Here is a 27,153-nt window from a genome sequence, read left to right as displayed (position 1 = left end):
TGCTCAACATTTGAGAACCATTGAACTAATCAATTTTATGTATTTTTTTACTTTGTTTGTAAAATTTATATCCCGTCTTTCCCATGCTGAAGCAAATGCCCAAGGCAGCTTACATAGCCCCATAAGAAATGTACAATGTGTCATAACAAGTAAAAAGAAAAATGGCAAACACAGCATTAAAACCTTACTTCTAACATTAAATGCTAAAACATAAAAACAAATCAAAACAAAGCAAAGCTCAACACATATCATAGAGCCCTTGGGCCAAACAAATTAGTCCAGGGAAGCAGTCAAGCCACAGCAGTATAGAAGAGGTACAGAGGACAACTATCCACCCATCAAACCAAATGCCAGCTGAAACAGATATGTTTTGAGCCATCACCAAAAAGCCATGAAGGAGAGAGCAGTTCCCTGGAAGGGAATTCCATAGTTGTGGCTCCACTACAGAGATGGCTTACCCCCAAGCCACCACCACCTCACTTGGGACAGAGGCAGCACTTTAGACGAGCCCCCTCAGATGACCTAAGAGGGCAGGCTGGAATGTATGGAAGAAGGAAGTCTCACAAATAGACTAGACCTAGAGCATGAAGGGCCTTAAAGGTTCATACCAGCACCTTGAATTGAGACCAGAAGTGAATGGGCCGCCAGTGTGGCTGTTGAAGCAATGGTCCAGCAGAGTCATATCGTCTAGCCCCCATAACCACCTGGGTATGGTGTTCTGCACCAATTGCAGCTTCCAAACCATCTTAGATGGTAAACCCATGTACAGTGCATTACAGTAGTCCAGTCCTGAAGACACTAAAGCATGGCTCACGGTGGCCAGGTCCAATTGGCTCAAGTATAGTCTTGGTTGGGGCACCAGCTGAAGCTAGGTGAATGCACTTCTAGCCACTGCTGCCACCTGGTTCACCAGAGAGCGCTGAGAGTCCAGGAGAACTGCCAAGCTGTGCACCTGTTCTTGCAGGGGAGTGCAGCCCTGATCAAAGTGGGTAGATTACTCAGTACCTGCATTTCTAAATTGCTCCTCCCGTGGTTGTGGTTATGTGGATGCAGGGATGAAGAGAATACGTAGTCTTTTTCCCTTTGGAAAAGTGTTGCCAAGACAGAATTGCAGAGCAAATGAAATAATACTGAACGTTGGAATGTAATGAGAAGCAGTAGTGTAGCTACAGGGGGCTCACAGCACAAAGTTTTGCAGGGTGCATCAACAAGCCCTGCAAGTTGCCCCTCCCCCTTGCCATCAGAGTCATTCCTGGTGGGGAGACCGAAGTGGAGGAATCCCCTCTGCTTTGCTCTCCCCGCTGGGAATGGCTCCAACAGCGAGGAAGGGGGCACCTTACATGGCATGTTGCGGCACCCTGCAAAACTTTGTTCTGTGACCCCCCGTAGCTATGCTATTGATAAGAAGGGATATAGAAAGGTAAGCATGAGAAGCATCCCATTACACATTCATGGAAAACTTGGAAAGCACATTGGCAACCTGTGCTTGGCCCAGACACTCTTGTGCCATTACAAAAAGGTAATAAAGTGTGTTGCTACGTGATTCTGCAATCCACTGAACAAATTATGTGGTTTTCACCTCTTTTAATGAGCCTGATAGTAAAATAAATACTTTCTGGCAAAGACAAAAAGAGCACATGTGGGATGCTGGAAGTTTGTCTTAACGAATTTCATACGTTTTTTACACATTATGTGAATTCCCAAGCATTTCATAATGAAGCACTAGAGGATTCTGCAATCAGTGCCGCTTATCTACCTTTTCAACACGGTCACTTTGGTTAATGTTGAGTGCAACAATTGCCATTGTCCTGTCTTCCTGTGAACATTGCCCTTTGTGAAATACTCTAACACAGAATTTGAAGTCTAGGCCTTCTTTGTCACTTGTTTTTCTCAGGGACCAATTAGCTTCTGTTGACAGCTCACTTTAATCTCCAATTGTGCTGACAACTATGCAATAGGACCCATAAATACTATTGGCTATTTGAGCTGAGCAGTTTTCTAAGCTGTGCAGTTTTCATCTTGTTAAAACTACTCAGTGTTTTCTTCTGCCCTTGACAGTAGTAACTGCCCCAGTATCCCATTCTAGTAGAATACCAAAGTATATTTATACATGGAGAAAACAACCCACTCCATGCTCCAAACTATTGCAAATCTGGAGTTAATTGATATTAGAGCTTTTAAAATGCTTGATTCACTGTACAGACAGTAATCACTGGCTGTCGATTTCTAGATATCAGAGTATGGACATATTTTTTTTAATATCCTGGGAGTATCAGTTTAAAAAGTATACAGGTGACTATCAAGGCAATCCTCACAATACAAATCAAATGTGGCATTGGTAGTCCCTCATTAGATTTTGGGATTTCAGAGCCAAGAGATGATGAATGAGTAATTCATGAATGAGACTACGAATTGTGAATATGCCAGCCTTTGCTCATCCCACTCTCCAGTGTTCAATATCCTTGCTCAGCACTCTACTCCCCTTCCATATATTCCTCTTCCTCTGTTCCCCTCCTCCTTTTAAAATCCAGGGTGTGAAAGGAGAAGGAGAAACACTGGAAGCAAGTAGACAGACAGAGATGGGCACTCCCCCACACCACTCTGCTCCCTGAGGCAACAGTTTCAGTTGGCTTCACAAACGGGCCGGCCCTAGCCAGTGGAACTGATGGTTCAAGGGTTGGTCTGGCTTGGTGGTCCGTCAGATAGGCATGAACTCTCAACCAGTGCCTGACATGGCCCCCGCTTGAGCCACCCCTGATCTCAAGGAAGGAGACACACAAACAGAGAGACAAAGAGACAAAATTTCTCTTAATGTTGGGCATTTTCCTATGACAAAAATGTGACGAAAGAACAAAAAGTAAGAGTCAAGTCTCTTCCTGTTGCTCCTGGGCCATTATATGCCACAGTGAACTCATTGTTTACAGGTTTTGTGGGACTCAGAGGCCTTCTCCACATGACATGACGACTTTCACAGAGTGAACTGTGCTAATGGCGTTTCTAACATTGCATTCCCAAATTATTTTTCAATTATTAATATTACTTGGTTAAATTTTGGGCAACAGTTGTAACTACCCTTCAGGGGACAATAGCATTCTGGCTGCCAACCCCCGCAACAGTAATTGTAAGAAAAGATTATATCCAGCGTGGTTTTATTATTGGGTTCTTTCTCTATAAATTTGATTAAATCTAATTAAAAATTATTGGCCAAGGTATACCACATACACATATAGCCTTTTGTTTTCCAAAGCGAGAAAATTAAAAAGTGAATCTTTTCTCTGGCCAGTTATAATGAGCCCCTGTACAGACAGATCTCCAGGACTTCAGAGCATTCTAAATGGTATTATAATTTGACAGCACTTTTTCACATTCTGTTCATTGTAACTTAATACAGAGAAACCATCATAATGAGGACTTCTGTATGAAATAAACAATATGCCTGCAATATATTGTTTGTATCCCAAATCCTAATGTCTGGATAGTTTCATAAAGCCTAATATGACAAAAGAGTGTGATTCTCCAGAATCTTTTGCAGGCTAGAAAAATGTGTCTGCTTCAGAAAAGACACTGAACAAAGACAAAAGTAGCTATTTTTGTACTATTTAGTACAATAGCTAGAAAAGACAAAAGTAGCTATTGTACTCAATACATCAAATAAACCCCATTTTTGTTTCAACCAGTGCTAAAATTACCAGGGAAACAAAATGGCCCAGCCCCCTCCTTTAGCTTTTGTGATGATCCCCTTAGCCACAGTTTTTAAGAGGCTACCAGTTGGGGGCATGATTGGTTGAAAATTGGAAGGACTTGGGACTGAGGTTTATGGATTTCATTAAAGCTTTTTCCCTTTCCCCATAATTAAAGCACTGGTTTAAACATTAAATGCCTATGTTGATTTTGCAACTAATACCTAAGGGCCCAATCCTAAAGAGTGTGCACCGGCTTACTGCTGGTGCACACTGTCACAAATGTGCCATAAGTCACGTTTTCGGGCCTTAGTGCCAGTGGATCCCTGGAGCTCTGCTGCTCATCGGTTGCACGGACCACCGGACAGCAGAGAGGTAGTTGCGGGCATGGGGGGAGGCTGGGGAGGCATTCTGGGGCGGGGGGGCAGAGGGAGGGCAGGGAGAGAAATAATACTTAACGCTGGAATGTAATGAGAAGCAGTAGTGTAGCTACAGGGGGCTCACAGCACAAAGTTTTGCAGGGTGCATCAACAAGCCCTGCAAGTTGCCCCTCCCCCTTGCCATCAGAGCCATTCCTGGTGGCAAGACCGAAGTGGAGGCATCCCCTCTGCTTTGCTCTCCCTGCTGGGAATGGCTCCAAAGGCGAGGGAGGTGCCTAAGGGAGGGAGTGGGGCAGGATGGAGACAGTAACAGTGGAGCTTCACTTCACCAGATCCTGAGCCTCTGTGTCAGGCTGCCTGCCCAACACGGAGGCACTTCATCCTATGACCCTTGGGTCATTGAAGAATCAAATAGCTCCATTGTGGGGCTACTCGCTTTACCCTGAGGAAGGGGATGAAAGTCCCCTTCTCCCAAGGAGGCAGCAGCAGCAGCAGCCGCCGCCTGGGGCATGCTAGATGCAGCAGCAGCCATTTTTGGCACCGCTGCAGCCCTGCGCACCAGGCAACTCAGGATTGGGCTGCTAATCCCCAAATACATTTATTTGGAAGTTACATAAGAACATAAGAACAGCCCCACTGGATCAGGCCATAGGCCCATCTAGTCCAGCTTCCTGTATCTCACAGCGGCCCACCAAATGCCCCAGGGAGCACACCAGATAACAAGAGACCTCATCCTGGTGCTCTCCCCTACATCTGGCATTCTGACTTAACCCATTCCTAAAATCAGGAGGTTGCGCATACACATCATGGCTTGTACCCCATAATGGATTTTTCCTCCAGAAACTCGTCCAATTCCCTTTTAAAGGCGTCTAGGCTAGACGCCAGCACCACGTCTGGCGTACATGAAGTTTTTTCTTGTTATGACAAAGTTGGTACTTTCCTCTGTCAAGACTATTTTTATCCCAAGGGTGAAATTATTATTATTATTATTATTATTATTATTATTATTATTATTATTATTATTATACTGGGCTGTTTTTAGTTGTTCTTCTAGCACCGATACTGACATACAGGTGGGTCCTCGTCATCCTCAGGTTTGTGATCTGCAGATTTGACTCAACACAGATCGCAACGCCCCCCTCAGAAGACTGAAGTAGCATCTGGGAGGCCTTCTGAGGTGAGAAGGCTAAAGGCACCTCGGATCGCATCCAGAGGTCTGACTGCCAATTTCATTTTCCATAGATACCGAGATCCTACTTTATAAAGCAACAAACTTGAATAGCTTGCTGAAACCTCCTGAACCAGTCTGGATTGGCTTTTCCCTAGCAGCACTATGCTTTCATGGGAGGTTCATAAATCTGTCTAAGACTACAATCCTACCCACACTTTCTGGAGAGTAAGCCCCATTGACAATAATGGAATTTACTACTAAGCAGACAGGTATAGGATTAGGCTCCAAGTCACAGCAATTTGTGTAGTTCTATATTTTTAACTTTTATCCATAAGGAGCACTGCAAACTGAAGTCATATTTCACTTAACAAAAATGTTAAAACAGGAAACATAAATTTTCTCTGTATAAATCCAATTACTGTAGGAACTTCAGGCAGGGTGAGGCCACTGGGTGCACTTCCACACCTACAGCACTGTGTCACCCTACCAAAGATTGTACAGAAACACTGGCTTTTTAATTTGGGTGATGATAGCCACCATTGAAAGCATGAGAGCTTCCTTTAATAACAAGAACTGTAGATGGTGCACCAGAGCCAGTCCGCTTAAAAGATCTGGTGAAATGAAACTGGACTGGTAGCAAACAATGGAATGATATAGACAGGGACTATCTGGCAACCTCCCTCCCTTATCTTGCCCAAACTGGCTGTATATCAACCACAGCCACTGCTGTTTCTCCTTCCCTTTCTTCACTCCCATTTTTGAAACTCCACCTACAAATGTGAATTCCCCAATTAGCAATGAAGGTTGGCTACAGGTTTGATTTCAGGGGAGAGGGGGCCATAGCTCAGTGAAAGAGCACATCCATGCAGAAGGTTCTAGGTTCAATTCCCAGCACTTCCAGCAGCACAGTCCAGTTGAGAAGAATGGGCTCAAATGAATTTTCAGCCCTCCCCCAGACCTCCCAGAGTCTTAAAAAAGAAAAACATAGCTCCTAAATTTACACATTACCAATAGTCTAGCACAGTGGTTCTCACACATTTAGTACTGGGACCCACTTTTTAGAATGAGAATCTGTCAGCACCCACCGAAAGTGATGTCATGACCAGAAGTGACATCATCAAGCAGGAAAATTTTGAACAGTCCTAGGCTGCAATCCTACCCACACTTACCCAGAAGTAGGTCCCATTTACTATCATTGTTAAAAGAATATACAGGTGCAGCCTATTTATCCAGATTTTTTATCTGCGGATTCGTCTCAATGCAAATGGGGTGGGGGAAAGTCACACACATCTTTGCCTCCTTTGCCCTGCGCTGGCATCTCGCTCCATTTCCACTCAGCCCAAAACACTGCAAAAAAGCTCTGCCTCACCCAGGCAGGGAAATAGCCCTGGAAGAGGTTCCCCTTGCAAAGGAACAGTAACACTCCTGGAGCCCCTGAGCCAGCAAAGAGGCTGAAGAGGGGAAGAGGGCGCCAAAAATCTCTGTAGCCAGAACACATGCAGCAAGGTGGAGCTCGCTCTTGCTCTCTCTCTCTCTCTCTCTCTCTCTCTCTCTCACACACAGGGGCAGGTGTGGTAGCAACAGAGGGGATTGCTTTAAAAAACCCAGGGAGTGTTTGCCAAATTCCCCCCCCCCACTGAGATGGTGTAGGCAATCACTGACACAAGCAAACCCCCCCATGTTGCAGGCAATCACCGACACAAGCAAGCCTTCCCACCAAGCAAAGCATGAGATATAGCCTACAATCCTCTCCACACTTTCCTGGGAGTAAGCCCCATTGACTGGAATGGGGCATCCTTCTGAGCAGAAACGCATAGGGCTGGACTCTTAAAAGATCAGCATCCCATGTGAAAGAAGCCAGGCAGCTGGCAACGGGGAAGGCTGAGTATGGAGCAGAGAGGAGGGGATTGATAACAGGTGCCTTAGTTTCCTTCCATCCGGAAGTTTCAGGCTGCAGTGTATTTGTGTAACTCTATGGAATTTAGCACAACGCTTTTTTTTGTTAATCGTGCCGTGTCACGAAACGGAACCAATGCAGATAAATAGGCTCCACCTGTACATAGTAGCTTGTTAAAAGTACAGGTCTGTAACACTTCCCCAAATCCAGTCACACACCTTGGTAGCATCAAGTGTTAATATATTAAAAATAAAATACTGAAATAAATGGGGACCCACATGAAATTGGCTTGCGATCCACCTAGTGGGTCCTGACCCACAGTTTGAGAAACACTGGTCTAGCACCTGAATTATTACAGTACAGGGGACTGATGAACTTCTCTGAGAAGGATATTAGAGCAGACGGACAACACTATTGAAAAAGCCCTGCTCCTTTCCTTTCAGAAAGACTTTGAAGTAAGTTGATTTCTGCTTAGATGATCCTTTTACTTTCTGAAACAAATACTGACAATCAAACCTAGAGAAGCAGACAAGCACAACTACATGAAAGCAGAAAGTGGAGAATGCACTGTGGCAGCACAGAGGCAGGCACTGTCCTAAAGCCTCAATTCATTGCAATGGAGCATGCACAAAAACATTCTAAGGTCCTGCAGAAATGATGGCTTCTAACCACTGAAGAGTACACTAGCATTGCTCTGAATAAAAATAAGCAAGCAAGGTTCAGTCTGATCTCTGCAGAAGCCAAGCTGTCTCTTAAAATTATCTCTGATACGCTAAAGCTTCTCAGACATGAAAATCTAATTCCAGTGTTTTATTGATAAGGACTTAAATCGGGCTCTTTGGAAACCACTAGTGTGTTTTCTTTTTCTTTTTTTAATTAAACCTTTTAAAAATATTGCATTCTTCCAAACTCTTTATAGAAAGCATTTCCTGAAAAGGGAAGATACGCTGAGCCAAGTTGAGAATATGCCCACAACTCCCAATATACAGGAAGTCTAGCTTCTCCGGTCAAGGCTAACAGGCCTTACATAAATATATGTTACAATACCTTTCTGTTTCCTGGTTGGTAGGCTGCTGTTTGTTGTTCTCAAAGGCTGTAAAACTGCTCATATCAACATAGCCGTCATTCTCATTAGCAGCCGATAACGCCCTGCTAGGATCTTCAAAAAATTCAGTAAAGGTTCCTGCCCTGGTGGGCCTTCGAGGAGGAATTTGTATATTTTCATAATCAGAGCTCATTGCTGGTATATTCTCATAGTCAGAAGTATCAGCGTTAGGAAATGAAATAGATCTAGGCTTAGTTAAAGGAAGGGGCATGAAAGGAGGCCTTGAACGATCCTCAAAAGACTCCACCCTTGACACACTCCTGCTGAAGGTTTTGGCTGTCCCTCTTCTCTTGCCATCCTTGTAGAAAAGAACAGTCGGAGACTCAGAAGCCCTCAGCTTACCAGTTCGTGATATTAGCTGAGGCGAACTACTCAAACTCCTTCTATCGAGTTCCAACACTCTGGAAGGTCCATGATAACTAGACTCAGAGGAGGACCTTGAAGAAGAAACATGGACGTCCACATGAACTTTATTTTCAGTCTTCTTCTTGAACTTTAAGGTGAGGAACTTTTTAAATGAGGATTTCTTCTTCTTACAGTACTTGTCAGGAGATTCACTCTCTATTAAAAGTGAAGGGGAACTTTTTGTGATGGGCTTTTTGGTGATACAGGCTAGGTCAAAAGGAGGTGGAATGTCAACAACTGAGGATGGGGTGGAGACCCCACTGGATGGAAGGTGATTTCTCTGGGAAAAGCTACCTGAGGAACTAATTACACAAGGCAAAGCAAGGTCTTCTGTCCTGTTTATTCTATTGTATTCCAATATAGAGGCATCCATTTCTCTATAAACAGAGACCGCAATATCTCTGCCTTCTACTGAATAAGATCGCGGATATGAAACAAAGCGTCTTGGCTTTGCAGGTAATGCCCTATTCTGTTCCATGGGCTTTCCTTCCAACCGAGAGAAGCTAAGGCTTACATCATCAGGCACAGTGGAGGTTGTGCTTGAGGGCTGCAATTCAATGTCTGGGCCTGTTTCTTCTGGAACTGTTTCTGGCACATAGCCAGGTACTTTCCCAGAGAGGGACCTTGTTCTAGTAACAATGCTTTTCCGATCAACGGAGAGTAAATGGTTCTCAGTGTCTGTACCAACTCCCTCTCTGAAATCACTTGAACTATCATGGCCATCAGTTGCCTCAGCTTCATGTCCAACACAAAGGGTTTCATTTGCTATAGGCAAGCTGTCTCCCAAAACATATGGATCATCTAGGGAGTCACTGGCTAATTTGCAATCATCTTTATCAGGAAGAACAACCATAACAGGGACTACAGACATTTCATCCATCATATATTCACTGTCCGGGTTCGTTTCAGTTTTATGGTAGCATTTCTCCAATTCTCCTATAGAACAGCACCCATCTTCAACTGTTGTTTCACTGGGTATATTTGGGGCCTTTTCTTCACTATTGCTGTGATCCACCACAAGAATTGGGTTATCTGACTGTGAGTCTTCCAAAGCATGTTCACTGTCCGTGCAATTTCCAGATAAAATATCTGCTTTAGAGTCTTCTTCCAGCTCTGACTCAGATTCCAAAACATTAACTTCTGGAAGAGCAAATGGCTGGTTATCATCAGACATTTCAGTCCCTGGAGATGGCAAATTTTCTCCTAAGTCTTTTTCTGGTGAGTCAGGGGCATCTTCACTGCACTCCCTTTCAAAGGGAATGATCTGACAGCTATCATCGATGGCCTCCGACTCTACCACTTCACCATTTTGTTCTTCAGAGTTTTCCCTTGAATCACATACTGTCTCTTGTATTTCCTCCTCACTCTTTATCTCAGTAGTTTGATAGTCACCATCTATAATTTCCTCCTGTACTATACTTGTTTCATATTCAGCATCTGGACGCATTTCCTCCTCTTTTTCTGAATCAACTTCATTAATGGTCCCTTTCAAAGTGCCTTCTGTGTCAGGCTCAGATCCACATAGTTCTAACGCAATGTCTGCGGCTTCAGATTCATCAGCAAGAATATCAGGGCTTGCACAGACATCCTCCACCAATTCTGCCTCTATATTCAAGGAATATTCATCCTCATCATTATGTGTTGTACCCATTTCTGTGCCAGCATTGGTTTCCTCCTCTTCTAAAGCTTGAGGGGAATCTTCCTTTCCTGGATCCACACAAATTTGTCGCAGATCTTCTGAACTTGGTGTTGGCTCTGAACTTGGTGTTGGCTTCTGAACTTGGTGTTGGTGTTGGTCTAAGTCATTTAGACTTAGAATAATATCTTCATATAGAGTGTCCTTCAAAACCTCATCTCCATTCAAAATCTTATTGTCCATATTATACTCATTATTTTCTTTTACCATATCCAGTTCTCCAAGTGTTTCACCAACCTCATCTGCACAGTTCATTTTGGTTTCAGTGGGATCAGTTTCACAGTCCACTTTTTCATATTCATCCTTGGAAGCATCCTCTTTTTCCCTTCCTGATGCTTCAGGGTTGCCAGTGGCTCTGATTTTAGTTGATTCAATTGAGTCCTCTTCCACTAGTTCAGCATCATTATTTTCTGAAACATTTATTTCAAGATCAAGGGTCTCATTGTTGGCAATGCAGTTATCCTCTTCCTCACCTTCCTCGTCTTCTGAGGTGTGTAATGTCTCATTCCCTAATTCCTGCTCATGTTCAAAGTCATTACAATCTTTGTCAATCAATTCAGCTTCAGGAATTACAATATATTCATCATCAACTTGTGATTCTGGACACTCAATGTGGCACCGATTTCCTTCATAAAACTCTCCTTCAGTACATATTGGTTTTCCATTGGTACATTTGTTGAAGGTATTGTTGGCATAAACACTGGCTCTCTGTAGAATCACTGCATCACTGTCCGCAGAGATTTTTGGCTTAGGAGCAATGGGTGGTTTTGGACCCCTAGACATAGAGTTTGAGTTATGAATTGAGCCAGATCTTGACAGTGATGGAGGAAATTTGGAAGCAGCTATGGAAGCCAGATGACTGAGGATCTTTGGTTTGGGTGCTAATGGTGGTTTTGTAAGGTCTAGAAGGAAGAAAGAAAAGGCTATGTTAGCAAGCTTCTATACAACATCAAGAAATACTAGTCATTAATACTGATTAAAATATGGAAATAAAAAATAGAACAAGTTATATCTTTAAATAAACCCTAAGATTGATGTAGGACAGGTCTTGCATAACCCACGGCCTACAAATCCAAATGCATCCCCAAGTCACATGTTACAATCTGTTAGGTATTTGACAGACTTTCCCCCTCCCATTTTTGCAGGATTAGGAAGCAAGAGGTTTATCAAGGTCCTAATGAACTGCCAAAGAAGACAATGTTGAGTATGGTGAGTCACAAACTGGGAAAGATGTATCACAAAATTTTACTTGAGCAGCAAACTCCCAGGACTATAAAGGCTTCATACACATACACACCCATAGAGAAAGAGAGAAACTACACGTGAACTACACGTGAGACTACACGTGAATTCCTAGTGTGCATGGCATGGCATTAAACTGTAATTGTCTCCAAAAATTTTACTTGCAAAGGGGTTTTTAAGCCCTTACTTTATAGCATATGACACCTCTAAGAGAGGAATTGCCCACAGAGTGCTATGTGAAATAAAATATTGACATTAGCTCTGTTAACTGTATTTTAAAATTTTTTTACAGTCTTGAATCACAAATACTATATTAGCCCTCGGTGGTAACGCACACGCAAAACTCTTCAGTTCAACTTGATTAACAAATCCAATGATTCTAATGGCCTTTCAAAACACAAACTGTCAATAAAATATAGGCATGATCCAGTCCTGTGTCAAGCTTCATTTCTTTCCAGGGGGAGAGTTAATCATGTGCTCTCCTACTGAAATCAATGGGACTCAGAAGAGCTGCACTTTGGCTTTTGCAAGCTCTTTACAGTGGTTATGATCTTGCATGCTTGTAGTCAAGACATGGGGCTGTAGGAGGTGTCAAGTCAAGTTCACTTTTCCCAAATAATTTCTTTGGTTGTTTTGTTTGTTCTAAAGAGCGACATTATAAAGGGCAAGTCTCCTTGGCAAGCTGCTTTCTTTTGTTTCAAAGTCAGTGTTAGTGCTCAGAAAAGCTTTATGATTGATGGCCTTGGCAGCTACTGGCTCTGTTTTAGTTGCAGAAGAAGAGAGAATAGGAGCTTTCTCCACCACACCCTAGATCAGGATATCACAAGAAAACTTACTGCACAACCCTAAACATGTTTACTCAGACGTAAGTCCTGAGTTCAGTGGGACTTACTCTTTAGTAGACATGTTTCAGATTGTAGTCTTTGTTTGGTTTCAGATAGTACCAGACATACTAGTACTAGAGAATTTCCACTATCGAAACTTTGTTTATGCCAAATTTCAATGTGGTGTATATTGCATCAATATAATACCACATAAGCAACGGTCCAGCTTATCTCTTTGATAGTGTGTCATTAACTCCAGTCATTCCAGGCACTCCTACAAATGCAACTACACTCAGAATAGCCACCTATTAGTTCTTCAAACCTGAAAAATACTGAACAAGGGGGTTAAATATAGGTTGCATCCAAAGAAGGAGAGTTAGCCATGACTCTAAACCCCATTCAAATGAATGGAACTTCTGTTAGTCAGAGCTCACTTGTTATTTTCAGTGGTGCTTAGTCATGATTAAGTGCTCTAAGGGCCCAATCCTATCCCATTTTCCAGCCCCAATGTAGCCACAATGCAGCCCCAAGAAAAGGGAACAAACCGTCCCCTGCCTTAAGGAGGCTGCCTTGACTGCATCCCCACCGCAAGATGCAGCACCATATTGGTATGGTTACATCAGCATTGGCATGTTGGATAGGACTGGACCCTAAACTAACTCACCCCATGCTGCCCAACATACTATGCTTCCATTCCAAGGCTAATAGTTCTCCAGTATAGTCAGCCCACATCTTATGCGAGGGATACATTCAGAGGTCAGTGCATAAAGCCAAAATCGCCTATATAGTAAAAGCTTCTTTAAAGCCAACAAATGCATATAGTCTCTTTAAAAACTGAAAGCACAGTACAAAAGACATGCTGTACTGAAGGATCAGCAGCTTCAGTCTTAAATTTCAGGCTCCCTCCAGGGCATAAGCAGAGTAAGGGAATATCAGGTGGATTTAAACTGTTGTTTTTTCTCTGTTCTTGTGTGGGAGGGGTGGGTGGGGTGGGGTGGGGGGAAGTGCATATACTTGAATATGGGTGGAAAATACAAATATACTGTATTATCACTCCAATAATCTTTTTAAGAACATTATAGATGCTTACAAGAGAAAGGAAGCGTTATTCAAGTTCTTCCCTAACTATCTGCAAATTGGAATGCAACATATTTGTGTGTTATTGTCCTTCCCCCCACCCCCTTGAGTTTACTGGTATAAAATCAGGTTTTTGTAGACTAGGGCAAAAGGCCATTAAGCCATTAATAAGTGGCTTCTTATTTTAATCTGCAAACCCAAATTAAGGCTTGTGACTTCTCTGTTAATGATGGGATATACTTTATCAATGGTCTGAGGCAGATGGTATGAAACAGGGAAGTCTTTGGGCAGCTATACATAGTCAGGTTCACAGTTTCTTGCTGATATTATCTGGTATTCTGTGGTCGAACATTTCTAAACCTACAATTCTCACTTTGTTATAAGAAGTTTTAATCCTGTGCCTTGCTGTGGACTGAGCTGCTTTTCACCACTTCCTCCTTTGTTCTCAGTACAAATGTTTGGGTGTTTTTAAGAAATCAAAATAACATTAAAAAAAATTAAATCTCCCCAAAGAATAAAGACTCTCAATGACACTTTGATCAGGGCAATGCCACTCTCAGTACATTTTCTGCTTCCGCTGCAGTTGGCCAGCGGAGAGGTTTTCCACTGTGAATTTGTGAAGGACAAAAGCCGAATCACACCATGAGAAGCATGCAAGTTTCTGAAGCTGTAAACATGGCTGTTTGTTTCTAGACCTGTGTCACTAAACTGGGGGGGAGGGGGGTGAGAAGAGAGAAAGACACTGTGTACTGTAGGAAAACTGTTTGGGCATCAGACAGTTTCTTACATTTCTCCTCCCTTTATTGTTTGAGGTTTCCTTGTCAGCCTCTGCTTCTTCCTCTGCTTGTCCACATTCCTCTGGGCGAGAATCAGTTCCAGCAGGGCTACATCTCTTTTCATAAAACTTATTCAGTTTCCATTTCAAAGAGTTAAAGAACTCCCATGGAATAAGACAGCCATTATTAGTATGCCATTGTACAAATCGTTGGGAAGACTACATCTGGAGTATTGTGGAGTTCTGGTCACCACATCTCAAAAAGGATATAGTGGAACCAGAAATGTGCAGAAGAGAGCAACCAAAATGATTACTGGGCTGGGGCACCTCTCTTACAAGCAAAGGCAAATATTTGGGGCTATCTAGTCTCAAAAGAGGGCACCTGAGGGGAAACATGTTTGAGACATAAAAGTTTGCATGGGATGGAAAGAGTGGATAGAGGGAAGTTCCTTTTCCTGTCACACAATATCTGAATCAGGGAATATCAGCTAAAATTGACAGGCAGGAGAGTTAGAACAAGGAAATTTTTCTTTACCCGGCCAGCACATAATCTGTGGAACTCCTTGCCATAGGATGCAGTGACGATACCTGCCTAGATGCCTTTAAAAGGAGACTGGACAGATTTATGGAGGAAACGTCCATCACCCCATTAAGTAACCCCCATCAAGTAATGATGATGGCATGCAACCTCTGGTGGGTAGCCTATCTCTGAACGCAGGAGATAGGCAGGAGGTCTGGTCTAGAGGGTAGAGCCTCCATTTGCCTGAAGATTAACATCCACAAGGTCGCCAGTTCGAGGCCACCGGCACCGTGCGACCTTGAAGCAGCTGGCAAGCTGCAGCTGAGCTGTTCCATCTGCTCGGAGCGTGGGAGGATGGAGGCCAGAATGTTAAACCAGATCGGAGTGTAACAGCTTGAATGTGGTGGTTCTTGAAAGAGAGAACCTTCTTTCAATTTGTAAAAATCCCTGCGTGGATTTAATAAGCCTGCCTGTGTAAACCGCCTTGAATAAAGTCTTGAATAAAGACCAAGAAAGGCGGTATATAAATACTGTATATTATTATATTATTATTAAACGCCAGATGATGCAAGGGAGTGGCAACAGGATACAGGTATTTTGTGGTCTGGAGTGGTCCCAGAGGCAATTGGTGGGCCATTGTGAGATACAGGAAGCTGGACTAGTTGGGCCCTCGGCCTGATCCACCAGGCCTTTTCTTATGGTCTTATGCATGGTAGGTGCTCATTTCCAAAGGAGGTTTCAAGCTAGTTTTATTTCTTCTACTCCCATTCTAAAACAGATTTTGCAGGGTTTTTTAAAAACATAGCAAACACCTGCAAGTCCTATGAATAGAAACTATAGCAGAAAGAGCATACACATGGAGGAGGGGGGGCAATGCCTCTATCACACTGGTCTTCCTGGAGTGGGGGGGGGGGCACGCTAAGTTTCTTCAGTCACTGGCCACTGTTGTAAAGTCACCCATCCTCTTCCTCTCCAGAGCCAGTCATGACTGCAAAAGCTTTTCCTTAGTGTTTTGCCTCCCTCTCCAGAATCACCAGTGCTCAGTGACTTCTGGAGGCCTCAGAAGGCCCGGGGTTTGGGGGGGGGGATAGCATTCTGCAGTCATGGGGCAGCATGGGGGCCAGAATTGCCAGCAACTTACTGGTGTGTTGGCTGCTAAAGTGTCGCCTATGGGATTCCTCAAAGTTACACTGGCTCTGTTACTAGTTACTAATGCCAGATGCAAGGGAGGGCACCAGGATGAGGTCTCTTGTTATCTGGTGTGCTCCCTGGGGCATTTGGTGGGCCGCTGTGAGATACAGGAAGCTGGACTAGATGGGCCTATGGCCTGATCCAGTGGGCCTGTTCTTATGTTCTTATATGTACTAGTGTAACAGAGGAGCCTGCTGGGGGTACGTTCAACCTCAGATGGCTGTTTGGGATTTGGCTGCTGCTGGCAGTGCTTGGCTTTCCAGCTGCTGCACTGGCAGCTAAGCAGCAGTCGCTGGTAGAGGGACTGCTGCATTGGGTTGGCCCTTGTGGCATTGGTGTACCTGGCAGTATACTGGTGTTCCAGGTGCCATTCAACCATTAGAGAACTGCTACCCATTGGAGGACACAGTACTGGGATAGATGGATCAATAGCCTGACATACTACAACTTCATGTGTTGGTTCCTTCTTTCAACTGTAGACCCTTGAAATCTCTGAAAAGCCACTTTCAAGAACTTGAGGAATGCTGCTTTAAAAAGTTTTAGTCTTATGGAGGAATGTACAATTCCTCCTGTCTTCTCATATAGTAGTAGCTCAACTATACAAATCCATCAAGATCTGGTTCTGGTAGGGGAGTTGTTTTTCAGATAATCATAGAGCACAATTTGAAAACCACTTCTCTACAATAAGAACATCCTCTTATATCACACAGCCTTAAGTACATCCTAATGATTATGGTCACAGTGCGGTGCATTATTGTGCAAACTTTACAGTGTAGATTAACTCCTTATGATCCTAACCCAAAGGTCCATTCCTAATGGGCTTACCTACTCACTTCAATATCAGGGAATGTGCACATGGCACTCCCCTTGACATTTAGGTTGATGGAAGGGCCTTTGCTGCTTTTGGCTGCTCCATATGTCTATCAAAGCTCCATGTGTTCCAAAGAATCTTGAATCAGGATCAATGGACATAATCCAGATAAATTTAGATGTGCCTAATTTCTATTAAAATCTACGAGACTTCAGTGTTTAACTGTACATTTCCCATGGATTTATACAAGGAGGACTGTTCTGTATCATTGAAGTTCCTACAGCCTCTGTAAAGCTGAGACCAAAGACTTAGGGATCCAGTATTAACTGACTCTCATAAATGAAAAGAATTTTTATCCTCATTTATGATAACTCATTTCAGAAGTGCTGCACCAAGACGAAGTCTACAAATGCTAATTTCTCCTCCTCGGGCCATCTTAACCAGCCAATAAACCACTGTTTAATAGGGCTATGCAGATCAGCCATATTAACATTTTTCTGAATTTAGATAAATCTGAAGCATATGCTTTGTGACCCAATTCCCATCTGTTACTGCGATTGTTAAATTGATGGGGCTGGAGTGATTTACAAGGAAATAATTCCAGCAAGGGGAGCTCAGCTGATGTTATAAACCATCTGAGCTGTCATCAATGGTATCCCAGGATGAAACAGTAAATAACTTAAAGATGTCACTGATTTCGCATTCCTCATGTGCCAGCCCTTCTTGTGGGCTGTGTTGGCCAAACTGGATATTTTGTTGTTAAGTAAAGCTTCCTAGGAACTCGCATGTAACATTATGTCCCATGTGATGGGATGTCCTTGACGTCAAAGTTTCTCCACCACGGCTTCACTTCATAAACTGCTTCTGCTGCCTCTCACATGCCAGCACACAGCTGAAGACCTGCCGGAGCAGGCAAGGCCATGCAGAGGGTGGAACAGGGTAGGTCATGCCCAGGAGAGGCAGGATTGGCAGCAGCACATGCCAAAGCCTGACTCCTGTCCCAAGTCTGATCTGCCTTCACTGATATTCAGACTTGTGGCAGTAATTAGCACAATTGCAGCTGCTGGGTCTTACTCAGGGCAAGGGGACGAATGTCCCCTTATCCTGAGGATAAGGTTCAGCAACCAAAAATCCTCTACAGGTTACAACAGAAGCAGCAACAGTGCCACTGCATTTGCTGCACAGGGATTTAGTTAAGATTGGGCTATAAGAGAAGAACCCAAGAATCAGATCTTTACTGATTCAAATCTCACCTTCGTCACAAACTCCCTAGCAGGCCTCAAGGCAGGCCATTCCCTCTCAGGCTTAGCTGCAATATGGAGACACAGGTGGTGCTTCTGTATCTGCAGGGGACAAATTCCTGGACTCCCCACGGACACTGAAAATCATGGATTAATTATTAACTGCACTGTGAGGAAGAAGTAGGAGAGGGAGGAAGATGAAGACACTGCCTCAGAGCCCACTCCTCTCCCAGAGCTAACTATTGCCTGTGAAAGAATAGCAGAAAAGGAGGAGAGGCAGATGAAGGTAACAGAGACGTATTCTTCTTAAGCTGTCCATTCTCCTGTTGAATTGTAACAAATGTCATAAATTAAATAAATAAAAATAAAACCTCAAAACAATCACCGTTCTCCTGAGGTGGAACACGTTTCATTACAGCGGAATGATAAAAATTCTCCCAGGAATGTTCAACTCACCATGAGGTGAGTGTATCATTGAGATTGTGTCTAAGACAAGCTGCCCTATGAGAGAGCAGCAGGAGAGGAGGGAAAACAGGTGAAGGCACCAGGCTTCTGCTTTATATTCAGCTGAACTGTCCTCTCTCTCAAAGAGCCACCTCAGACCAACTGTTCTATTAAGGAGAAAAAAGAAAGGGAAGGAGGCAAGTGAAGACATTGACTCCATGCCTAGTCCGGTGTCAGCTGGACTATTCCCCTCACAAAAATGTACCCCACAAGGCTATCCAACATCAACCAGCCTGTGTGGGTGTCACAGGAGTTCTTCCACACTTACAGTCACTTTAGTACTGTTATAATACATTGTGTATTATTTTTCATACTTAAACCACCTTGTGAGACTAAGGCAGGATATAAATCTATTCAGTGAAATCAACAAATAAATCTATTCAGTGAAATCAACAAATATAGCAGATTTTGAAGCAAACTGTGAGATTCCCTCAGATATGTCTCTTGAGGGGGATCGAGGAAACCAAAATTGTTTTCAGGAACACTAATGAAATGTTTCAAGAGGTGGGGGAGCCACATATTCTGGGTGTGGATGTGACAGACACACATGCTTATATGTTCTCTGGGTACCAGAGAATGGTTTGAAGGCATATGATGCATTTCTACTGGTAAAACTCAGTAGAACTGTTGGCTGGACCGGAGATCTTCTGAGTTAGCTGCCCTAAAGTTCATCAGGGAAGAGCATGTTGTAACTTATAAGTGATCAGAATACAAATAGATCGTCCCCTTAGAACAGCCATTTTCAACCACTGTGCCATGGCACACTGGTCTGCCACGAGTGGTCAAGAGGTGTGCCACAGGAATTTGGGGGGAGGTCATTTATTAATAGGGCCAATGGGAGATGTGAGCCCCCATTGGCAGTATCATGTGCCTTGTCAATTGTCAAAAACCTGGTGGTGTGCCTTGACCATTTTAGTGTCTTGTCAGTGTGTCATGAGATGAAAAAGGTTGAAAATCACAGCCTTAGATAGATACTCTATGGAGGCCCTGCTCAGTGCTGCCATCTCCACCCATAAGTCAGTAACCAGGGGGGCATCTTTCTGGTAGAGCTACAGTTATTCTTTTATTTATTCATTTCAGCAGTTTATAGTTTGCCTTTCTGTACACTCAAGATGGCTCACAAAAAACTTCCAGATAAAACACAGTGATACAATTGCAGAAATCCTTTCCTCCTAAGATACTTTTGGCCAGTGTTACTTTGGACTGGGCTTTCAAAAGGCTGCTGGGTGTTTTTAATTAGCACTGTACTGTCACATTCATTTTATGGTTGTGGTTTCATTCCATGGTTTTAGGCTACAATCCTAAACACACGTACTAGTAAGAAAGATCCATTTAATGGATTAGATTAGAATTTACTTTTGCATAAACATGCATTGGATTGTGTTGCAGACCTAGAATTTTTTAAAATCCGAATTACATGAGGAATGCTGAAAAGCAACAATGAAAATGATGGGAAAAATAAAAACATTTTATTTTTCCTTTCTCACACAATTGAGCCTATGGTTCTAGGGCCTCTTCTTTTTCCTGTTAACATCAAAGACTCTCTGGGTCAATTTCGAATGTATTTAATCTCCTGCTTTGTCCTAGTGCTCCTTGAATAGACTTGCCTGAGTTTGTTTGTTTTTTGTTTTTTTTCAGGATTGCATGTAATTGTAAAACACAAATGCTTTTACTGGAAACTTAGGCAGGAATGTCAGAGCAGAAATTTACTTTGGAGGGATAAAATGTGCTATAAGATAGTTATTTAAATCTATTTTTTTTTCCTAAAATGAAACAAATTGCTTTGGGGACACCCAATCAACAGACCAGAACATGATATAATTCTTTTTTATCACCCATAAAGTTGAACATTTGGCATTAGCAGAATCGAATAAAATTTAGCCTGCATAAGTAGGAAGCTATAACAGTTAACCCATCCCTCTCTAGAAGATGAGTTCAGGAACTCTGATCTAGCTAGGGGCATCCAGCTAGAATCAAGTTTCCACTCATAAATCCCTAGTTGGATGAGGACTCACATTCGCAATGTGCTCTGCACACGCAATTTTCCAGCTTGATCCTCTAATGGTACTTCTTGCATGTAGCCCCAGAGAGATGCTTAGCTAGAACACTGCAGCTGTTCAGGAAGGGGAGTCGGGCGCTGGCTTGAGTCATTGCCACTGTCCGCCTCTCCAGTAAACAGGCAACTGGCACTATTGATAAGTATCTGACAGGAACTTGGGGTGAATGCAGTTGAAACAGGGCCAATAGCATGGTCAATGATGGCCACTCTCAAGACAAAATTAAAGCCTTTTAAATTGCATTCATTTCAGTGAATGGAGAGCTAATGTGCGCTAATATTGTCCTTGGAACTAAGTGCTAAATTGGGGATAGATTGTGCTCCAGATTTGTCCAGATACATACTTCAGTGTCTATTATTTGCCAGCCACATTGCTGAGACCACAGTACTCCATGACAGGATGCCAGCAGCTCCATCACTCTGCTCTGTTTCCTATTAGGGCACACCTCTTAGAATTAGAGAGCCAAAATCCTTTTGCACACTTACATGGGAGTAAGTCCAACTGGACTCAGAAGGGCTTGCTTTTGAGTTGAATTTGGCCTTACCTTCCCCTGCAGATCAACTGGGAAGCACCAGGCAGCATTTCCAACAGGTGCTTAAAGCCAAATTCATGTGCATGATTGCACATGACTGGCTTATCAGGAGTTTGACACCACCATACTCAGGTGATTTCAAACTCCTGATAAGCCATGCACAGGTGACCATACATAGGTGGCCCGTCCCATCCCATGGCCAGATAATCATGTAAACAATATATGCATTTAGAAGCTCTGTGCTATATTGTGCAATTTATTGCTGGGATACATCAACTAGAGAGTGTATTAATTGATGTTGGCTTGCCTAATAAATTCATCTTCCCAAGTGATTTAGCCTCAGTCTCTGGCATTCTGAATTGACACTACACTAGATAGTGGATGACATTACTAGACTGATTGCAGATATTGAAAATATAAGCAGAGATGACCTGATAGAAAAGTCTATTCTGAGAATAATCAAGGGACAAATCCAAATCAACTTTCAAGTACTGCAATGCAGCCCTTTAGTCAGGGAACAAATTTCCCTTACCTTGAGGACTGCCCTCCCACCACAGGATGCAGCGCACACCCCATTGGCATGACTGCATCAGTGCTGGAAAGTTAGATAGGATTGGGCCCCATCTTAGACAAATCCAAAACTTATCTTCCCTCCTAACCTTTGTCCTTGTCCCATTTGTCCCCTAGGTGGCTACACAAAGTGTTGTCAAGAGGTACACCACATTTTGAACCATCTGAACCAACTGAATTTAGGACAGTACAAAACAGACTGCTGACTATGTGAAGACTAGTTAAATTGGCAAGAAAAACAGTACACTACTAACCCAAGTGGTTAAGACACTGGGAGAAGTGGGGGGAGGTAGTAAATTCAAAGTGGATGCTTCAGAGCACATGACATAATGTCAATAGGAGATAACACATCTGTGACAGAGTTTAGGAAGTGGATTCCTATTGAGTCAGAGCTTTGGTCCATTTAGCTCCATATTGTCTATAGCAGTAGTTCCCAAACTTTTTAGCACTGGGACCCACTTTTTTAAATGACACACTATAGAGTGCCACCTAAGTTTACCAGACTTTTGAAAAAAAAAATCTAGAAAGAAACAATATTTTATTTATAAGCCACCTTGAGTCCCTCTGGGGAGAAAGGTGGGGTAAAAATAAAGTTAATAATAATAAGTATTTATTACTTATTTAGAATCAGTAATTATATAATAATAACCAGAAAAAAGACCCTCAGACATTTACACATGCTTGCAAACTGCAGGAGCTAAGCTCTTCGCAGGATAATTAGCAGTATCTGATTTTTGAATAGCCTCAGGACTTGAGGCAATTAATTATCTGATCTTTCCATCACCCTTTGGAGACCCACCAAAAATCAGGTTGTAACCCACCAGGGATTGTTCCCACCCCTAACCAGAAATACGAGGGATTGAACATGGAACCTTCTCAAGAAAAGCAAGAGCTCTGCCACTGAGCTATGGTCCCATCCCTGTCTGGGTGTATGCCTCCCCCCAATGAAGGCACAATGACCTTGTATCTTGAATTGCGCAGAGCAGCACAAGGACTGAGAGAGGTTGGAATGTGGGGACTAGATGCACTCGCTGAGCAGACCACATCCCTCAGAAAATACAATGCAGGCACAGCCTGAGATGAGCCAGAAAAGTCATTCTATAGACAACATTCAGGTTTGCTACTAAGTGTGTCATGATAACACAGACATATTTATTGCTGCCTTCTAACCACCACAACCCCCATATTGCAGTTGGGGAACTGAGGCTGAGAGGGTGTGGCTTACTGAAGGCTACCCAGCCAGTTCCTTGCAGAGATTCCACATGGGGAAGTCTGGATCTTAGTTAGCTCTGTCTGCCGCTACACCGTCAGCTGACAAAACCCAGATTCTGATCATCACATTTCGGTTTCTTCTTCCTTTCTTTCTGCCTGCCTGCTGCAGTAAATTTCATGCCACCCTTTCCCATGTGCAGGGGCCCACTCTCTCACACTTTGGCAGGGGTGACCAGGTTCTGGAGGATGCTGCTTGTGCAAAAGTTTATTCTTGACTCAGAATCCCAGAGCTATCTATTGTCCTGCTTTTATTGGGCTGATGGAGGCCACTACCATGACTTCACAACTGGTTATGTGCCATGCCACATGAACCGGATGGCGGAAGCAGAGTCCCACACCCCACCTGCCCTGTGGGACATCCCCTCAGTTCTGGGAGCTGGCAGCCACATCTTATCTACCTGCTCCTCCAGATGCCACACCAAAAAGTGTGCTGACCCATAATATTGTCCCGTCCCCCCCCCCCCCCACTTTGCTGGAAAGGGTCCTTTGTAGGGCTTTGGGGATTCCAGTGACAAGACAGGATGGGTGGAAGAAGCCACCAGAAACAGATAAATAATGGGGGAGGGGCATCTTTCAGGCATGGAAGTGGGCGGCAGAGACCCCAGGTGTGTTGGCCTCCTGCTGGGGGCAGCCAAAGTTGCTTGATCCCCTTCAAGGAGCCGTTACACGGACACGAACCGCAAAAGCAGCAGCAGCGAGACAGACTCTGCATAGCAAGCAGCCAGCGCCGTGTTCGGGATCCGCAAGGGCTGGCTCCGCTCCCGGCGGGCAGAGCCAACCGGGAGACACCCTTCGAACGGGAAGCTGCGGCGGGGGTGTGGAGGGGGGGGAGCGGGAGAAGTTGGGCAGCTCCTCCGGCGTGCCAGGCTGTCCGATCGCGCCCCTTTGGAGCTCATGCCAACTTTGGAGAATGGGCACCCGCCAGTGACGTAGCTGGAGGAGAGCAAAGCACTAAGTTTTGCAGGGAGACACAGCACAGAGTGCAAGGGGCCCTCTCCCCTCCCCTTCGGAGCCAGTATGCCTCCGTTTTGCTCCCCCCGCCCGGAATGGTTCCGAAGCGAAGGGAGGGACCCCCTGCACTCTGTGGTGAGTCTCCCTGCAAAACTGAGGGTTTTGCCCCCCTCTAGCTACGCCACTGGCACTCGCACCCCCGCGTCCGGATTCAGAACCCAATCCTATGCATGTCTACTTAGAAGTAAGCCCCAATCGGGGTTCCTTCTAGGTCCGTGTGGATAGGATTGCAGCCTTGGAGCCCAATCCTAGGCATGCCTACTCAGAAGTTAGTCTCATTATAGTCAATAGGGCTTAATCCCAAGTAAGTGTATATAGGGTTGCAGCCTCTGAGCCCAATCCTAAAGTGTCTATTCAGAAGTTCCATTATAGTCAACGGGGCTTACTCCCAGGTAAATATGGGTAGGATTGCAGCCTCAATCCACCTGCCGTCTGCCGAGGGGAGACGTGATGGGAGCGGAACCCCACCCCCAGGGCCAAGTCTGACTCCATAAAATTAGCCAGTCGTTAAGATTAGTTTCACGGGGGGGGGGGCTTTCCTAGACGGGGTGTGCGAGGGGGGGCGCTCATTCCGACGTGCATCACAGAGATTCCGTGTAGTCTCTGTTTTCTTGCACCTCTCTCCCCCCCCCGCAAAAAAAAAGATATGGAGGGGCTAAATCTAAGTCAAAATAGCCCCCTCAAAGAAAGGGGGAAGGACGAGCAAGGGCTGGACCCGAACCCCTCGAATCGCCAGGCACGTCGCTTGCAAGGACGAGATGCGAAGTTTGCCCCGGTGCCTGGAAGGGTCTGCGTGGTCCTCGGGGCGCAGCCCGCCCCCAAGAAGAGGTCGGAAGGGGCGAGATGCTCCTGCGGCGCCCGGAGTGGCCCTTACCTGCGTGGCTCATCTTCCGGAGCGCCTGCCCGTCTCCCCTCCGCGGTTCAGATCATGGTCCTGGCCGGCGCCCGGGCGGCTCCTTCAGCCCTCCCTGCGCCGGAGCCCCCCAGGCTGCTCAAGTTCGGGTCGGGGCATGGACGGCCCGGGAGGAGACCTGCAGCCGGAGAGAGGCGAGGCGAGGCGGCGGCAGCTCCTCGGAAAGCCCCTGGGGCCGCTCACTGCCGCGGAGAGCCCCCCTCGCCTTGCCCCATCGCTGCCATCAGCTGGTGGCGACTGGAAGCTCCCTGCTCGCTGCTCGCCGGGCGCTGTCCAGGGCTGCTGCTGCCGCCACCGCTGCTCTCCTCCTCCTCCTCCTCTGGCCGAGAGGCATTTCCCTTCCTTCCTTGCAGAGGAAGCCCTTTTGCTCACGCAGGAATAGCAAAGAAGCAACCGGGGGGGGGGGGGAGGGAAGAGCCCGGGTGCCAAAACAAGCCGGGATTTAAAGAGACCGCGGCAGCCACTGCTTCGGGGCTTCAAAAAGCACCGGGGGGGGGGGGGGAGAGAAATAATAGAAGGAAATGCCCTCCCAGCACGAGGAAAAAACTGGGGGAAGGGGAGTCCCGCGCGGAAACTGACAGCAGGTTTAAAGTGCCTTCTCACACCATCCCGCGGAACTCACTGCCACAGCATTGCTACTAATAGCATATATTATATGACTTTGCAAGAAAGTTAAAGAACTCGTTGGAGGAAAGGCTCTAAAGGAGAATCTAGATATGACTGTAAGTCATGGGCAGCCCGAAGGGTAAAATTCCCCTGTTCAGACGAGACGGTACACCCGGGTCTACCTGATTTTTATCTGCTTGCCTGACAATTCCTCTTGCTGTTCCTGTGAACTCAGGGTGGCCGGTGCTCACCATTGACCTGGCCCAGCAGCACCCTTCTGCTGTTTCTCGTGTTGAATATACATTCTCACGTTCTCCCACTCCCCTTTCCGTGTCTTGTAACAGGGATCAGTGGCGGCTCAATTCCCCCCCCCCCCGCACACACACATACACATGCACACACACCACGCAGAGGGCAGGGTTTGTGCCAGCTCGGTGGGGGAGCACCATTCAATCCGCGGGTTCCATTGAGCAGAATTCGCAATCAGGCGTCGCTCCTGCAAATCCATTCCCGGGAAGCGGATGCCCACAGTCGACAAAAGTGTGGGTTGTTGGCCATGGCCTCTGCGGTCTAGAGAACTAGCGAACCTCGTCTTACTCTAGAGGAGTCCCACTCGTCTCCACTGCCCGTGGACTCCTCAACTGCGATCCCCAAGGGAGCTGGGGAGCATTCTCCTGGCCGCCCCATCAGACTCAATCGGACACAGTTCTGAACACCCCCCGCCCCGTGAACAAGATAACCTGCGTCCGATCCTATGCCCAGTGACTCAGACTGTCTTCAGTGCACTTTTTTTCCCTGACACGCGTGTATGATTGCATTCCCACGTGCCGAAGAAAAAGCAGGAGAGTCTCCCTCTGGCTCGCGTGTATGCGCGCGCGCGCGCACCCCCCGCGATGGTGTGAAGGACTGAGCTGGGCTTTCTCGGGACGTGAGCCGGGGATGCTTGTCTGCTGGCTTCAGGGAGCGGCAGGGGAGCCTGCGATCCCCTTCGCCCTGTCCAGGCAGCTGTGGAGCAGATGCCTACGAGCCCCCAGCCCGGAGGAATTACCTGCAAGATGATCCCCAGGACAGGTCCGAGGGCAGAGAGAGCAGCTCTTCCTTCCGCCCGATCAAGCCTGCGAGAAGCGTTTTAAAGCCCAGGTTTGGGCTCACGATCCATCTCCCTCCCTCCCTTTCGGGCAATCCTGCTCTCTCCGAGCTCAGGAAGATGACATAATTTCCTGCCCCCTCTCATCCAGCCTCATGGATGCAGACCCGGCTCCATCCCTAGCACCGCTTTGCAGAACCGTTGGCTGAGGGTGGCAAGTCGTGACCCTAAGGAGGCATTCAGACGTGCATTGTGGAGCGCGTCACGTGATCACGCGACCGCATGTGTGAATTGCCGGGGTTTCTCCATGAAGTGTTTCTGCAAACACTTGGGGAGGGAAACACCTGGGGAGGGAATTTCATAAAGGGTTCCTCCCCCCCCCCCAATAATCTGAGTGCTGCCCCCTGATCTTCCACTTCAACTAAAGGGGAAATGTAGCTATGAGCTTGTGTCTACTCAGAAGTAAGTCTCATTTTTAGATTGTGAGCCCTTTTGGGCCAGGGAGCCATTTAGTTATTTGATTTTTATACATAGATATAGCCTGACTGCCCAATCCTATGCATATCCACTCAGAAGTAAGTCCCAT

At 45.4% G+C, this 27,153-nt stretch overlaps 1 protein-coding gene across 2 annotated transcripts in view; it reads right to left on the bottom strand.

The window, feature by feature from the left end:
* FGD5 (FYVE, RhoGEF and PH domain containing 5) overlaps positions 1-26,551 on the bottom strand; it is a 152,445-nt gene extending 125,894 nt beyond the window's left edge. The window contains exons 1-2 of one of the 2 annotated variants that reach the window (XM_066616284.1): positions 26,529-26,551; positions 8,176-11,236 (exon numbers count right to left, since the gene is read on the bottom strand). In XM_066616284.1, coding sequence (XP_066472381.1) covers positions 8,176-11,117 — 2,942 coding nt within the window. In that variant the 5' untranslated portion in view covers positions 11,118-11,236; positions 26,529-26,551. Of the gene's footprint in view, positions 1-8,175; positions 11,237-24,835; positions 25,178-26,528 lie in introns of those variants that run through there. The other variant, XM_066616283.1, reaches the window with a different exon arrangement.
* Between the last annotated feature and the right edge of the window lie 602 nt (positions 26,552-27,153).

This window comes from Tiliqua scincoides, chromosome 2, assembly GCF_035046505.1.
Source record: "Tiliqua scincoides isolate rTilSci1 chromosome 2, rTilSci1.hap2, whole genome shotgun sequence".
Taxonomy (NCBI): Eukaryota; Metazoa; Chordata; class Lepidosauria; order Squamata; family Scincidae; genus Tiliqua; species Tiliqua scincoides.
The sequence above is the reverse complement of the archived record's forward strand: the minus strand, read 5'-3'. Positions and strand labels throughout refer to the sequence as shown.